Raw genomic sequence first — 14,859 nt, forward strand, 5'->3', positions numbered from 1 at the left:
ACTTAAACCCTGCAGTTACACAATAGAAACACGCGAGTTTGTTTCTGACAGTTTGGCAACATCACAGTAAGAAAATGTGTGCTGGCCCCTGATTGTCACCTTTCACTTTCTTTTTCTGCAGCCACTCCACAGATGGATGAGCACACATGTAGACCAGTAGGTGGTAGGTGTAGACCAGTGACACAAGTGGACAGAGGACTGGACATTGCTGACCAGGCATTCCAGCACGAAACCTGAAGTGTTTCATTCACTTATTTACTTGGGCCAAGGTGGTTGGTGTTGCTATTTTAGTCTTTACGCTCAGTGACCATTTTAACATTGTAAAATTTGAAATAACAAAATTTGCCAGATGGCAAATATACCTCTTAATTTAAATGACAGTTACAAGTATTCTTTTATTAATCTAGCTATTGTAAATGTTCTTACTTGTCAATTGAATGTTGGACTGCTGTTTGCAGAGCAGCCAGGCAGCTCAGATCGTTTCAATCTCCCAGATGTTGTAAAGTTTTCCCTGTATTGTCCTAATACTACAAATAAATTCAGAATAAGCACAAAGCCCATCTCTCTTTGTTGACACCGGGCATGTTGTGTTTGTTTAAAATGGATGAGAAATGTCACTGGACAAACCAACAAGGGGTTCAATGTTTGTCTTCACTGTGAAGTCCACATTGACGCTGCTGAACTGATCAGAAGCTGGCTCCACTGAGGTCATGAAGGGATGGACGTGATCACAACAAAACTCAGGTACTGTAGGCTGTGGCATTTAAATGATGCTCAGTAAGCACCAAGAAAATATCCCCTGCACCAGTAAACCACTGGCAGCCTGAATTGTTGATGCAGGGCAACATAGATCCAAGCTTTCATGTTGTTCATGCCAAATTGTGACCAACCATCCGAATGTAACAGCTGACACGTTGTGTGTTCCAACGCCAACCAGGATCCAACGCCGTGAGACCAGCCTGAGTGCTGACAAACCTTTATGCAAATGACTTTATTCGGACAGAGGAGTGTTGATTTCAGGTGACCAGGGATGATTAAAACATCTGGATTTACAGGGAGCAACATGGGAGACGTGGAGACAGAAGAAGAAGAGTAGGATTTGTATTTAAACAGCAAAGATCACACATGAGCTGCTGCTGGAGCTTTTTCTCTATGGCTAATGCTCTGCACATCCCTCATCAGTACCTGAAGCATTCAAACACACACTCACAGGAGGAGCCGGGAATCAAACAACTCGGAACCACTGTTGCCTCCGCACTGTCTGCAAAGATATAACTATGTCTCATATCTAGGATTTAGACTGATTCTTGTCTCTGTTGTATTTTGGCTCCAGCAGCTACACCTTAAAATATTTACCAGGTATTGTTTGACTAACTTTGCATCTTCTTATTCTTATTTCTTCCTATTTCATAATCCAAGTTTCACTAGGAAGTCTGTTAATTAATACAAAATCAACCACTAATGCAACACAAACAGCTTGAAAAATTCCAAACCAATGTTCCCACACACACCTGCACATTTCCAACCAGTTTTCTTAATGCTTCACTAGAACGACTGTCCTGATGTTGCAGTATTTCCATAGTGGCCGTGCAGATTGTGGTGATAGAGGACTGCAGACAGCTCTGGGGAGTCAAACTGTTTGTCTTCTACCTGCTGCTGCTCCTCCCTGAAGGCTGGATCATATTTAATGCTCATGCAACAGGGTTTCACTTATTTTCAAACACATTTCGACTTTAAGGACCACGTATAGACAGTAAGTTCATGTGAGGGGAAAACAGAAACGTCCTGCTGGTTTGTTGATTTGTTTGATTTCATTTTGGTTCAAGGCTTAAATGATGAGTTCATCACCTTTTCATTTAGATTTTCCAGTCAAACATTAGGCATCAATGTCTCCATCTCTGGTCACGTCGGCTCCAGTCAAGCTCAACCGCTGGTGGAAGCAGCTGAGGTTTCGCCTTCAGAACAAGAAAGGATGGAACGAGGTTCTGGATGAGACGTTTCTGCTCTACTCCAACCTGTAAGAAATTCTTATCACATACCACTTTCCACTGCTTGTCAATGTCAAAATGTTCCTGTGTAAATATTGTTTAATGTGGTGTTTTCCTTCTGTCCTTCCTTCAGCATAAATGATGTTCCTCTCTTCTATGCGGCTGTAAATAACAGTGTTGGTTCTATCAAGAATCTGTTAACTCATGCATCCACTGATATCTATGAGAGAGGTGCGGTGGAACTGTGATTTTAAATATTACATATACTACAGGTATTTTACAGTTGTATTATCAAGTTGTTTTTCTCTGCCATAGGAGGTTTTGGAGAGACGGCGCTTCACATCGCTGTGATGAACGATAACCTGGAGGCAGCTGTGGCTCTGATGGACGGAGCTCCTGAGCTTGTCAACGAACCGATGACCTCTGAGTTTTTCCAAGGTTCATATAAACTCATAGAACAAGAATTAGAGATTCCTTTTTGTTTTTTACTATATTATATTGTGTCAGAAAACAACAACAATCTTCTAAAGACTGAATCAGCTCAGCTTATGCATTTTTCAGCACAAGCTGGAATGGATATGGAAATAAAGTTTTACTGTACTTAAAGCCTCAGTAGAGGCTAGTGTGAGGTACTGATCCAAGTATACAGGTTAGTGAGGCTTCGCAGCTGAATAACTTTCATTGGTTGTCACAATCCCATAGTTGTCATTCTCAGACAATTCTCAGGATTTCAAATCATCAGACTGTAAGTCAGGACGTTTACAGTCATGTCTGCAAAGCCCACATATGGTCCAGTAATTACCCATGTGAGATGCCAAAGGACATAGTGAACGTCAGCAGATCGCGTGGTCCGCATGTTGATTCGGCTCAAAAACATACACTTCCTGACACAACCTTCCCCAATTTTTACCATGCTCTCAGACATGAGCTGGCTCGAACAACTGCAGTGGCTTGGGTAGGGCAGTTTCAGGGATTCAGTGTCTTGCCCATGGACACTTCAACATATGGCCAGGGGGAGTCGGGCCTCAAACTGCCGACCTTATGGTTGATATGTGGCTACTCTATCCTGAGCCACTGCCACCTTCTCACCACCAACACATTTTTTTGTTTTGTTTGTTTTTACATGTTAATTAGGTGATTAATTATTCAAAATTCAAACTATTATTTCATCTGAACAGAACTTCACTGTCCAACTTCTCTGACCCAGGTGTCACTCCTCTCCACATCGCTGTGATCAACCAGAACACCAGTCTGGTCCAACTTCTTCTTGTTCATGGTGCTGATGTAGCTACATCTCGGGCCACCGGCTTGTACTTCAGGAAAAGAGTACGAGGACTCCTGTACTATGGTAAGTGACTATAACTTTGGCCTCCAGTACTACAGTGAGGAACCTTAGAGTTATTTTTAACCAGGATATGTCCTTTAACTCACAGATAAAGCAAATCTCAAGAACTTCCTTCTTTCACGAGGGGAATATCACCAAAAAATTCAAAGTGCAATTTGATATTTTATTACTACAATGACAGTAAAGTCTCTAGTCTTACCAACTTTCAGCCTTAAACAGGTTGGTGAAGTTACCCAGTCACCTCGCTTTTATTGGCCGGTGTGGGTTTCTGCTCAATTTACATCTTTGTTCTTTCCACACAATTGGATTTTGATTCTAGGAGACTCTGAGCCAGATAGGATCTCTAAGATCATGTCTGTAAACCCTACACAGGATTACACTCCAGAGGGTTCCTAATAATTAAAGTGTATATGCAAAAACATGGGTATTGTTTTGGACTTAAGCCTTTACCATGTAAATAATGTACGTTTTGTTCTCAGTAACACACAAAACGTGTTGGTTTGCTCAACAGGTGAACACATCATGTCTTTTGCTGCATGTACTGGGAACAAGGACATTGTCTCCATGCTAATCAATGCAGGAGCCAGCACCAGAGTTCACAATTATAAAGGTATTAAGTTCAGTCTCTTATTGATGACTATAAGAAAAGTATTGTATTATTTTGTGTGTGTTTATCAGAAGTTTGCAGGCACAGATAAAGTCAACCTTTCCTGTTTAAAAGCCTGCGCTGGCCAAACCCCCCAGATTCTTCAACAGAATCTGTGTGAAGTCCCTTAACTCTTCAAATAGTGAATCATAATTCCAGCCCCAAAGAAAGATACTTTCATGGGGCTAAATGTCTACAGGCCAATCGCTCTGACATCTGTGCTTATGAAATCCTTTAAGAACCAGTGTTGAACCACCTGAAAGCCATCAAAGGGCCTCTGCTAGACCCCCTGCAGCTTGCCTACAGGGCAAACCGGTCATTAATCGATGCCGTTACATGGGACTGCCTTACATCTTGGACCACCTCGACAGCCCAGAGACATACGCACAGCTTTTGTTAATGGATTTTAGCTCAGCATTCAACACCATCATTACAGAAAATCTATTCTTCAAACTCTTCCAGCTCTCTGTACTCCCCTCCTTCTGTCAGTGGATCACCAGCTTCCTCACCAACAGGACAAAGCAGGAAAGGATAGGAAAGTTACTTCCTGCACTCAGAAAACCAGTACTGGTAGACCTCAGGGATGTGTCCTCTCCCCTTTGCTCTTCCCTCTCTATACAAACGACTGCACTTCAAGTGACACAACTATCAAGCTGCTAAAGTTTATTTGAGGTAGGAGAATAACATGGACTCTTTACTCAGAAAAACTAAGCAGAGGTGAGCTGAGTTCAACCTATGACCGGAGCTCCTGATCCAGTTCTACTCTGTTATCATTGCTCCTCTATCAATTGAATTCAATTGAATTCAAGTTTATTCATATAGCACCAGTTCACAACAAATTCATCTCAATTAAAGTTAATGATACAGATATGTAGAGAAAACCCAACAAATCCACCTTGAGAAGCACTCGGCAACAGTGGAAAGGAAAACCTCCCTTTAACAGACCTTAACAACCTCCAGCAAACCAGCCTCAGGCTGGGTGGCCATCTGACTATCACAGTCTGGTTTGGAGCAGCCACCAAACAGAACAAGAACAGACTGCAGTGGACAGTGAGAACTGCAGAAAGACAGATCGGTGCTCGGCTGCCCAAGTCTCGTACATATCGAGAACCAGGAAACAGGCAAAAAAAATCACCATCGAGCCTTCTCCCCTTGGACACAACCTCTTCCAGCTTCTCCCCTCTGACAGGGGATACAGTGCTCTATCAGTCAAAACCACCAGGCATCAGAACAGTTTCTTTCCTCAGACCATCACACTCATTAACAGATGACCTCAAACTCACTGCTACATTGCAAATATCCATGCTGCTGTATACACTGGACATAATAATACTCAACCACTACCATTGCCATATAATGATAAACACACACTCACTCACACTTGGGAGCTTGTTAGCATCCTTGTCCAATAAAGCTGATTCTGACTCTAAATATCCTTATGTTTTTTCTTCTTGTGTCTCCTTTTGTCTAGGGAACACACTGCTTCACATTTTGGTTCTGCAGCCCAGCAACATGACTGCGTGTCAGGTCATTGACCTGATCATGGAATATGATGCAGAGTCGGAACATTCAGTGCCACTTGATATGGTGCCAAACTTCCGAGGCCTTACACCTTTTAAACTGGCTGCCAAAGAAGGAAATGTTGTCGTGAGTAAAGCATGGGAAGACCCACAGGGTAAAAATCCAGAATGAAAGGTGGAACACATGATATATGATTCCCTTTGTCTTTCTCAGGCATTTCAGCACCTGGTTAATAGAAGGCAGGTAACACAGTGGAGTCTGGGCCCTTTGACCTCTAACCTCTATGACCTGACGGAGATCGATTCATGGGCTGACAACAAGTCAGTGCTGGAGGTTGTTGTGTGCAGCAAACACAGTGAGGTACCATTTTATTTGATCATATTTAGAGGAAGTCACAAACTATTTTGTGAGAAATAACAAAAATAATTAGATGCATAGGAAAAAATGTAAACAAATCTTTTTGTTTTTTCAGGCGAGGAAGATCCTGGAGTTGACTCCTGTGAAGCAGCTGGTCAGGCTGAAGTGGAACCTGTATGGAAAATATTACTTTAGGTAAAGTTTGCCGTTAATCTGAAGTCAAGTATATGAACTGTACACACGTCCAGCCTTGTTTTACTGTGTTTTGTCTTTCTTGTGTCAGGGTGCTGCTGTTTGTGTATCTGCTGTATATCAGCATCTTCACAGCGTGTTGCATGTTTCGTCCTCTGAAGCCCATTCCACCAGGCTACAAACAACCAAGTAACGACAAATCCATCTACATGCAGAAAAGACTCAATGTGTGTATAGATATCATTTGTTTGTGGGTGTTTAAAACTTAGAAGATAATGTGTTATGGGGCGACTGTGGCGCAGGAAAGTAGAGCGGTTGTCCACCAATCTCACAGTTGTTGGTTCAATCCCCGGCCTCTCTGGTCACATGTCGAAAATTTGAGCAAGACACTGAACCCTAACTTAATTGCTCCTGGTGAGTGTTGGCCAGCTGCATAGCAGCTCCCTCATCAGTGTATGAGTGTGTGTGTGGTTGTGAGTGTGAATGGGTGAATGAGAAGCAGTGTAAAGCGCTTTGAGTGCCAATAGGTAGAAAAGCGCTATATAAGTTCAGACCATTTATATCCCATGCAGAACCACAGAGAAATCTCAGAATGGTGGGATGTAGCTAATCAGTCTTTATCTACTTTTGTCCTGTAGTTAAACACTGCAGGTGTAGGCAGACGTTTCATGTTGAAGTTGAATACAGTAACCCAGTTTAATTTTTTTTTTTTCTTTTGTGTACCTTTGGCATGTTTTGGTGTTGTCCATCAATACAGCTATATCATTTTTGTGAACACATTATCCACTTGGACTTAAATATGAACTGATTAGGTTTTAGGGTCACTGGTCAAGATAACTGAGTCCATTTTAGTGAACATGATATCACAGGAATGCCTTCGGGGGGTCTCCTCAACACCCAACAGGACTCAAAGATTATCTGTTTAGACATTTTGGGTTTAAAGGTCAAAAGTCATACTTACTTTGACTTCATATCTGTCCCTTCCATCCATGCTACTTGTGTGAACGCAGTATTCCAATAATGTGTCAAATATTGTGTAAATGACCAAAATGTTTCAAGAATGAACTGACTTGATCGTGAAGGTCAACAGAGAAATGTCAGAGTCACTGTGCCTTTTCATCAACCTATTATTTGAACGCAACATCTCAGGAAGAACTTGAAGAAATTTCTTCAAATTTGCCACAAATTTCCAGATGGACTCAAGGATAAACTACATTTTGGGGCTTATACACCCATGGTGAAGGTTACTGTGAACTCACATCTGTCCCATTCTTGTGAACATGATACCTCAGCAACATATTGATGGAATTTCTTCACAGTTGCTACAAGCATCCACCAGGACTACAGGATGAACTGATTAGATTTTGTTAGTCAAAGGCCTAAATTTCAAAGTCACCTGTTAACTCACGTCCATCTCATGTTCATCAGTGCGCTATCTCAGTTATGCCTGAAGGTAATTTTATTACATCTGGCACAAATGTCCTTCTAGAGTAATGGTTGAACTGAACTGAAGTGTGTGAAGTCCAACTTGACTGGTTCACAGAGTCATACAACTGCAACGCAATAATTGTGGTTTTTAATTTAGAATTTAATGTATAAAAACATCCATCGCCTGACCAGTGGACCCCACAAAGACCTTGCTTTCACAGCTGTGTGTAAATTTAGTAATCAAATATGATTTCAATATTAGTACAAGCTTTATTTTTTCTTTTTGTGTCTCAGGAGAGTTATGTGACACATGGCGACCGCCTGCGGTTGGTTGGCGAGATCATCAGCGTCCTGGGAGCTGTTGCGATGTTGTTGCTAGAGGTGAATTTTTGGATAGTGCTTCATCTTCACATATAGGGTGCTCTGGTCTCAATGGGTAGAGCTCTGGGTTGGGATGCCGAAGGCCGCGGGTTCGAATCCCACCACACCTGGTGGGGAAGCTCAGCCATCAAGGGCTGCGGCAGAAAGGGCATCGGGCGTAACAAAAAAAAAAAAAACTCATGCCAAATCAATGTACGGAAAACGTTCCGCTGTGGTGACCCCTGAAAGGGACAAGCCGAAATGATCTTGATTCATCTTCACATCTAATGTACTGTATGCCCCATTACCGTGTCTTTCTTTCCAACAGATCCCAGACATACTGAGAGTGGGAGCAAAGCGCTACTTTGGCCAGACAGCTCTGGGAGGCCCCTTCCACGTCATCCTGTTAGTGATAACATTCTGGTGAAAGGCTTGGAAACAATCTTTAGCCCATGACGTGACTGCATTGGGCCACTGCTGCCTTCTAACTGGGAAAAATGAGGCCTTCTGCTACAAAATAACTTGTAACCTTTGTCTTTTTGGTTTGTCACCAGTATCGTCTATGCGTTCTTCGTCGTGTTGCTGTGTGTGTTCAGACTTTCTGAGGTGCAAGATGAAATTACACCCATGTCGGTGTGTTTAGTTTTGGGCTGGTGTAACATCATGTTCTTCGCCCGAGGTTTTGAAATGCTTGGTCCTGTTGTCATTATGGTTCAAAAGGTAGGTGACCACTCGGTCTGGAGTCGGGCACGGTGATAATGCTATGGAAGCTCCTCAGTGATGCAGAAATTGTTCTCAGACTGAGCTAAATTGTGTTTTATCTCCTCCTAGGTTTTGTTTGGAGACATGTTGAAGTTCATGTGGCTGATGTCCATTGCACTCATGGCTTTTTGCACTGGTAAGTCCATTTGGAGCAAGAGCAAATTTTGTCCTTTATAAACCTTCTAAAAAAAAAAGTGTAAATAAGACATTTCAACCATGTTGTTGATTATTTTCTTTCATAGCTAAGTGGATGTTTGACATGACCCAGTACCCCAGTGCCTTACCTGATTGGAGCAGTTTCCCTGTATCGCTTTTCACAATGTTTGAGGTCGATATAAGCTTCATTAATCTACCCGAGGACCAAAGCATCCTTTCAGCTGCAATTCTTTATGTGGTAGATATTGCCTACAATGTGGTTGCCGCCATCGTTGTGACAAATGTGCTGTTAGTCATGATAAATGACACATATTCAAAGGTGACTGAGGAGAGAGACGAGCTCTGGAGAACTCAGGTGAGACACGTGTTTAGACTTGTGTCCAAGATACAAACACAAATGTACAGAACACTTTCATGTCCCTGCACATTGATGTGTCATGGAAAGAGTTTTATTGATGTGGTGCAGGTGGTGGCCACGATTTTGATGCTGGAAAGGAGGATGCCACGTCGTCTGTGGCCCCGTCTCGGAATATGTGGCCTAGCATACGGCCTTAAGGAGCGCTGGTATCTCAGGTAAAAGACTAGTGCAGTGACAGGAACAGAAACATGTTCTCCAAATGAAAGCAGCCCTTTAAATTAGCAGAAATTAACAAAACAAAGCTGAAACTATGTAGAGTGACATCACTGTTTCCCTAAAAATAATCATGCAGTGAGACACGAGGTTGTTCACTTATCACAACCCACCAAACAGGTCATGTACTCAGACTGATTGGGTGCCAACCACAACATATCGTTCTTACACTTGGGTTTTTGTACAAATTGAATAATGTGCAAAAACGTAAAAATAAAAAGTGCACTGCCTTTTCTTTAAAGAAACTGTCAAAACGTAATTAACATAAGTGATCACATTTGCAGCTTTTGCATAAAATGTCACAATTAAAGCAGAAATGTCTCAACTACAACTACATTTCTGTTAGCATCCAACAATTACATTAGCAAACACAACCCAACATGTCTGAATGCAACACACTTTAATGTTTATCGCTTGATATTTACAGAATACTTGAAAACAGTCAGAATTTCCAGGAAAGACAAAATGCCCCAGAGCTGCAGCTCTGACTTCCTGTTGTGCAGCCAAGATGGGCTCACGTGGATCATGAGAGTGACATTAGCCTTGTCATCTAACTTTATATAAGAAAGCAAATAAGCCTGCATTAGCTTCTTTGGCAACTCCTGTTGTTACCAAAAAAATAAAAACTATTAAAAACTGCAGACTGTAGGTGACACGTTACTTTCTTCCAAAACGTGGCCCAAACTAATCCAGGCAGACTGACCACAAACCAAACATGAGTAGAAACGAGTCGATGTGGATGAAACGGTTGATTTAGAAAATGTTTAGAAAACCTTTTCCTTTAATTTACTGCTAGTTTACAATAATCAGCTGCGACTGCTGCTTTCTTGTTTCACAGGGTTGAGGATAAAGACGACCCAGTGATACCAAAGACAAGGCAGTACATGAAGGCCTTCTCCAAAGAGGATGGAAGAGAACATCAGGGACTGGATATGAGTGACTCTACACCTGGTGTCAGTCTCAGGAATCCCCCTGATTGGCTGTGAAGGCAAAGGCAGGTTTCACAAACAGGGGTCTGACAGGGTGGGATCAGATTTGTCAGGCTGTTATAGGTTTAGACATGGAGCAGACGACAAGAACATTAGAGCAGCTATAGCTACGTTTTAAAGCCATAACAGGGTTTGTAACAATATAATGCTCCTGATGTTGCTTGTAGAGTCCGAATTTACATTGTTGTGTGTTTGTTGGTGAGTGTGAAGCTAAGATCATGATCACATGTCTGAGCTGTTTCACACTGGAGGCAGTTAGAGACGAAAATGTTTGACAGGCAGCCAGTTTTTAAACCTGGACCTGGTCACATATGTACACATGTAATGATTACATGTGTACATGTACGTATGGTTATTCATTTTAATACAAATCAAGAATTGTTTTATCTGTGTAGGCTCATAAAATGGGTTTTATGAGGTTTTAATGGTTGTTGTTTTTTACTTTATTTTTAAATATTTTAACTTCACATATGGTGGTTGAATGTTTTTACATTTTAATTAAAGAAATGTTGGTTTTAATTTTATTCCCTATTTCATTAATTCAGTTCTGATTAAGGAGACACTGTAAAAGATCTGGGTGTATTGATTTTATGATGACTTGTCCAGGTTTTTATGGTAAGATAAAGGTTAAATAAAAAATAAATGTGTGGTAACTTCCAGAGGCAGCTGTCATCTCATTGGGTCTTTCTGTGTTTTGCTTATGTTTACACCTAGTAACAATTTGCCTTGTTTCCTTTCACAGTATTCCAACATGTGTAATCCATCTTTTTCTTCTTTAGTGTCACAGCTCACTCCCCATCTGGATATAATTGAATAGGTTTTGTTTGTATGATGCAGTCCACACAAAAGTTTATATAGTTCATTAAAATAAGGATCATCAAGTCCTTACCCAGAGGAGGTAACAAAGTAAATTTACTGCACTCATGTATTTTGAGGTACTTTCCATTTTACCACAGTACAATTGTTTTGCCCACCATAAGATGAATGAGGTGGCCAAAACATTAGAACCACCTGTTCTTATAATACTCTCCAGTGTGACTCCACTAACCAGTTTGACCTCAATATTAGAATTATCACCTTCTGATAGTATCAACCTAAAACTGAGAAATAATGATATTGTAAAAGTAGAATTCATGGCAGATTCATTGTGCTGGATTATATTTAGTTAGTTATGCTGCACTAAACTTTGACATTTATCTTATCAACAGCATCAGATTTAGTGCTGTTTAAAACAGTTTTCTTAATGCAGTACTTTTGTTCTGTAAGTAAAGTTTAAAGCATGTATAAAGTACTTTTACTTGAGTAAAACATTAGAAGTGGTCACTTTACTTATAGTGGAGGTATTTAAGCACTTAACACTTGCTGGTTAATTGGTGTCTTTAAATTACCCGTATATGTGTATGTGTCTCTGGGTTGGCCCTAAAACAGACTGGAGACCTGTCCAGGGTGGCCCCCACCTCTTGCCCTATGACACCTGGGATAGACTCCAGCCTGAATTTTAAAAAAATGTGGGGGAAAGTGACCATTTAGACATCTATGATTCACTTTGTCTTAGTTAAACTTTGTGTTAGCCCCGTTATGAATCCTTTCATTCCTTCTTTCACTCAGCTCTGTGTTCATGTGTGCAGCCTTTCGTTACACATATGCTCAGTTAGAGAAAGATTATGAGAAACCCAGTTACATGTTTACGTGGCAGAGAAATCTGTTCTCCGACAGAAATGTACCTGGAGAAAGCAGGTTTCCCTAAACCCTTACCCCGATTTCAGAAACCAGCTTTCCTGTTTACATGACACTTAAGAAATCAGATTTTCAGAGAACGCAGCCTGTAACCTGGTTACCAAAGTCCTCATTGTGTGTTTGAGCCTCTGGTCCTGAGGTGTTGTTTCTCCTTTTCTGGGTCATCCTCCTGTGTACTGCCTGTTTGTTGTCTTCAGTGAAGGACTCTGGAAACTCTTCACTTCACTGGACCGTTAACACCATGTTGCTGTTTTTGTGTTTTGTTTTCCAGTCCCTAGTCTAACTGCACAGTCCAGGAAGGCTAGTCTATTGTCCTTGGTGTCTTCCCTGGTGAACTTTATGTTAATGTCCACTGCATTTATGTGGTGTGTGAAAGCCTGGACTTCCTGGATCCTTCATCCTGGTGTAATCTACATACTGTATCTCAATCAGTGGGTTGGTGCGGCTCCTGGAAAGAAGTTGAGCACTTTCTTCTTCACTTCCTCCATCTACAGGTCGGCAACAATAGGTGACACTGGGAAAACTGTAGGTCTCCTCTGTAGGTGTTCAGTCTATGATGGAGCAGATCTGATCTGGGTTGAAATTACTTCTGATGCTCAATCTTCAAATGACTGTCAAAGCATTGGTGGTGGGGATGCTGCTAAAGAGGGATATGACATCTGATAAAACCATGGTTATATATGCATCCAAAGGATGGAGCTAGTTACATAGCAATGTCAAATGTCCATCTAATGAATCTTGTTCAGGCCAGTTTAGAAACAGAGGGCCAGCTTGGTCCCCCATCCAATTTCTATGAGTAGCGATGAGTAGTTGACATGACTCAACCTGTGTGAGTGAGAGCCTTTACCAGCATCTCTGGGGATTCCAAGGTCTGGGGCACAGGTCTAAATCTGTGTAGAACATATCGTCCCACACAAGAATGAGACTGGTGAAGGAGGCCCACAAGATACCTTTTAGTCCTCTGAAGGAGCTTCAAGCTTTAGCAGCTGAGATTACAGAGGCTGTTCATAGAACAACGGTTGGTTCTTTAACAGTCGGACCGTCTAATGGTCAAAAAGCCCAATTTTGGTTTAGGCAGACTAACAAACCTTCCTCCAGTTGTCCCACATGTCTTCTGACAAACTCTGGCCTAAAATTAATATGAGCAGTTTCTTCTTTACCACTCTCCCTTAAAACAACTTGTACAATCACACGAGCGTGATGGAGCATAAAGAGCAAAACAGAGGTGTTTGAGAGCAGGAAGTGGGTGGGGTCTCTGCTGGGCAGGAAGGACTGATCTCAGGTTTCATGCTCTTTAATTTAATTGCAAAGTTATATCTGCATCTGATAAATAATATGATTCGGTGCACTTTGATAAACTAACTTGACCTTCACAAGAGGCTCCACAGCTCATCAGGGACGGAGATCTGCTGGAATCAGCAACAGTCTGAGAACTGATCCTGCTGATATCAGAGAAGATCTGGACTGAATCACACGAACACCCACATTTCTGTCAGTTTTTAAATAACAAAAGCACTTGTGTGAAGGAGTTACAGTATGTTCCTGCTCCCACCAACCTCAGATAATATTTTCATGTGCCACCACTGTCTGAATTTGTTGTTGGACATATGTCACACACACTTTGCCATGTTCACTATCTAAAACTCACATTATAAACTTTGATCTTGTAATTGTGAATCATTTTTAAATTTAAATGTCTCCAATTGCTTAGAATGAAATCAAATTTTTAACTTGACTAATTCTGGGATTCTAAATTATACATTTTAGTTAGAATGTGATATATTTTTAAATATTTGTGATTACAAATTAGTGATTTTTGAATTACTAACATATCTGACTATTTTTGTATTTTTCCCTTAATTTAGTTTCTCGTCTTCTGATTTAGTTTGCCAACATTATCTTGCTCAGGATTTGGCACAGTATGTTGTAAACTTTACACTTTGGACTTGATTTATAACTGTTAGGACTTCATAGTTAAAATTTTAGAAATATATACTTGTATTCTTACCTTTTTATAGCAATGTTGAAACTTTGAATCTTACAATTTTACTGCAGTCATGGTTCCGTTTCTCATTATTTTGATTCACTAGCAAAAATTTTTCAAATTATAATTCTGACTTGGAGGCCAAACTTATTAGTAAAACACTATCATTTCAACTCCATAATTGGAGTTGAAAAGGTTCATAATTTGGAGTGTAATTTAAGTGTAATTTTAAAGTACAACCCCTGTCTCAAACTCACGCCTCAGCACTTTTGTTGCTTAAAGTTGTCAAATTATGGCAAACTTTGTTTCTATCTTGTGAAAAGGACTAATTTTACTTAAACTTGCATTATCATCTTACAATTTTATCTCAGTCATGATTCAGTTTCTCATTATGTGGACTAACTGTATACATTCGACTCAAATGACCATTTTGACTTTACCCTATATCATTGTATCTCTAAAGTAATTGTTTTACAGTAATCCTTCATTTCAATCAGGTCAGTATCTCATTTACACTTTGACTGAAAAATATTTTGAATTCAATTCAACTTTATTTATATAGCACCAATTAATTTTTTTTTCAGGGAGGGGGAACCCAAACTTGGGGTCAGGGATGTCTGGGGGGAGGGATTCACTCTGGGAATCAGGAGCAGTGTCATGGCGAGTGCATAAGCCCAAATTTGGGTTCTATATTTTGTTTCCTAAACCTAACCCTGCCGAAAATAATGCCTATCCCTAAAGACTCTATTGAAAAAGAAACTAT

The 14,859-nt window shown here is 40.7% G+C and overlaps 1 protein-coding gene across 1 annotated transcript; it reads left to right on the forward strand.

Moving 5' to 3' along the window:
- The first annotated feature begins 1,533 nt into the window (after positions 1-1,533).
- On the forward strand, positions 1,534-11,172 carry LOC137099600 (transient receptor potential cation channel subfamily V member 6-like). The gene is made up of 17 exons (XM_067476649.1): positions 1,534-1,753; positions 1,861-2,017; positions 2,122-2,219; positions 2,304-2,426; positions 3,196-3,336; positions 3,845-3,943; positions 5,451-5,626; positions 5,714-5,860; positions 5,973-6,052; positions 6,141-6,276; positions 7,772-7,858; positions 8,166-8,242; positions 8,392-8,557; positions 8,669-8,735; positions 8,842-9,110; positions 9,222-9,328; positions 10,225-11,172. Exons 2-17 carry the CDS (start codon positions 1,887-1,889, stop codon positions 10,370-10,372), a joined length of 2,052 nt encoding a protein of 683 aa, XP_067332750.1. The 5' UTR covers positions 1,534-1,753; positions 1,861-1,886; the 3' UTR covers positions 10,373-11,172.
- The last annotated feature ends 3,687 nt before the right edge of the window (positions 11,173-14,859 follow it).

This window comes from Channa argus, chromosome 15 (assembly GCF_033026475.1).
Source record: "Channa argus isolate prfri chromosome 15, Channa argus male v1.0, whole genome shotgun sequence".
NCBI classification, from domain to species: Eukaryota; Metazoa; Chordata; class Actinopteri; order Anabantiformes; family Channidae; genus Channa; species Channa argus.

Coding starts and splice junctions, on each gene's coding strand:
- LOC137099600 (XM_067476649.1), top strand. CDS start 1,887: ATGTCTCCATCTCTGGTCACGTCGGCTCCAGTCAAGCTCAACCGCTGG. Junction 2,220..2,303: donor CACTGATATCTATGAGAGAG/GTGCGGTGGAAC, acceptor TCTCTGCCATAG/GAGGTTTTGGAGAGACGGCG. Junction 8,243..8,391: donor GGCCCCTTCCACGTCATCCT/GTTAGTGATAAC, acceptor GTTTGTCACCAG/TATCGTCTATGCGTTCTTCG.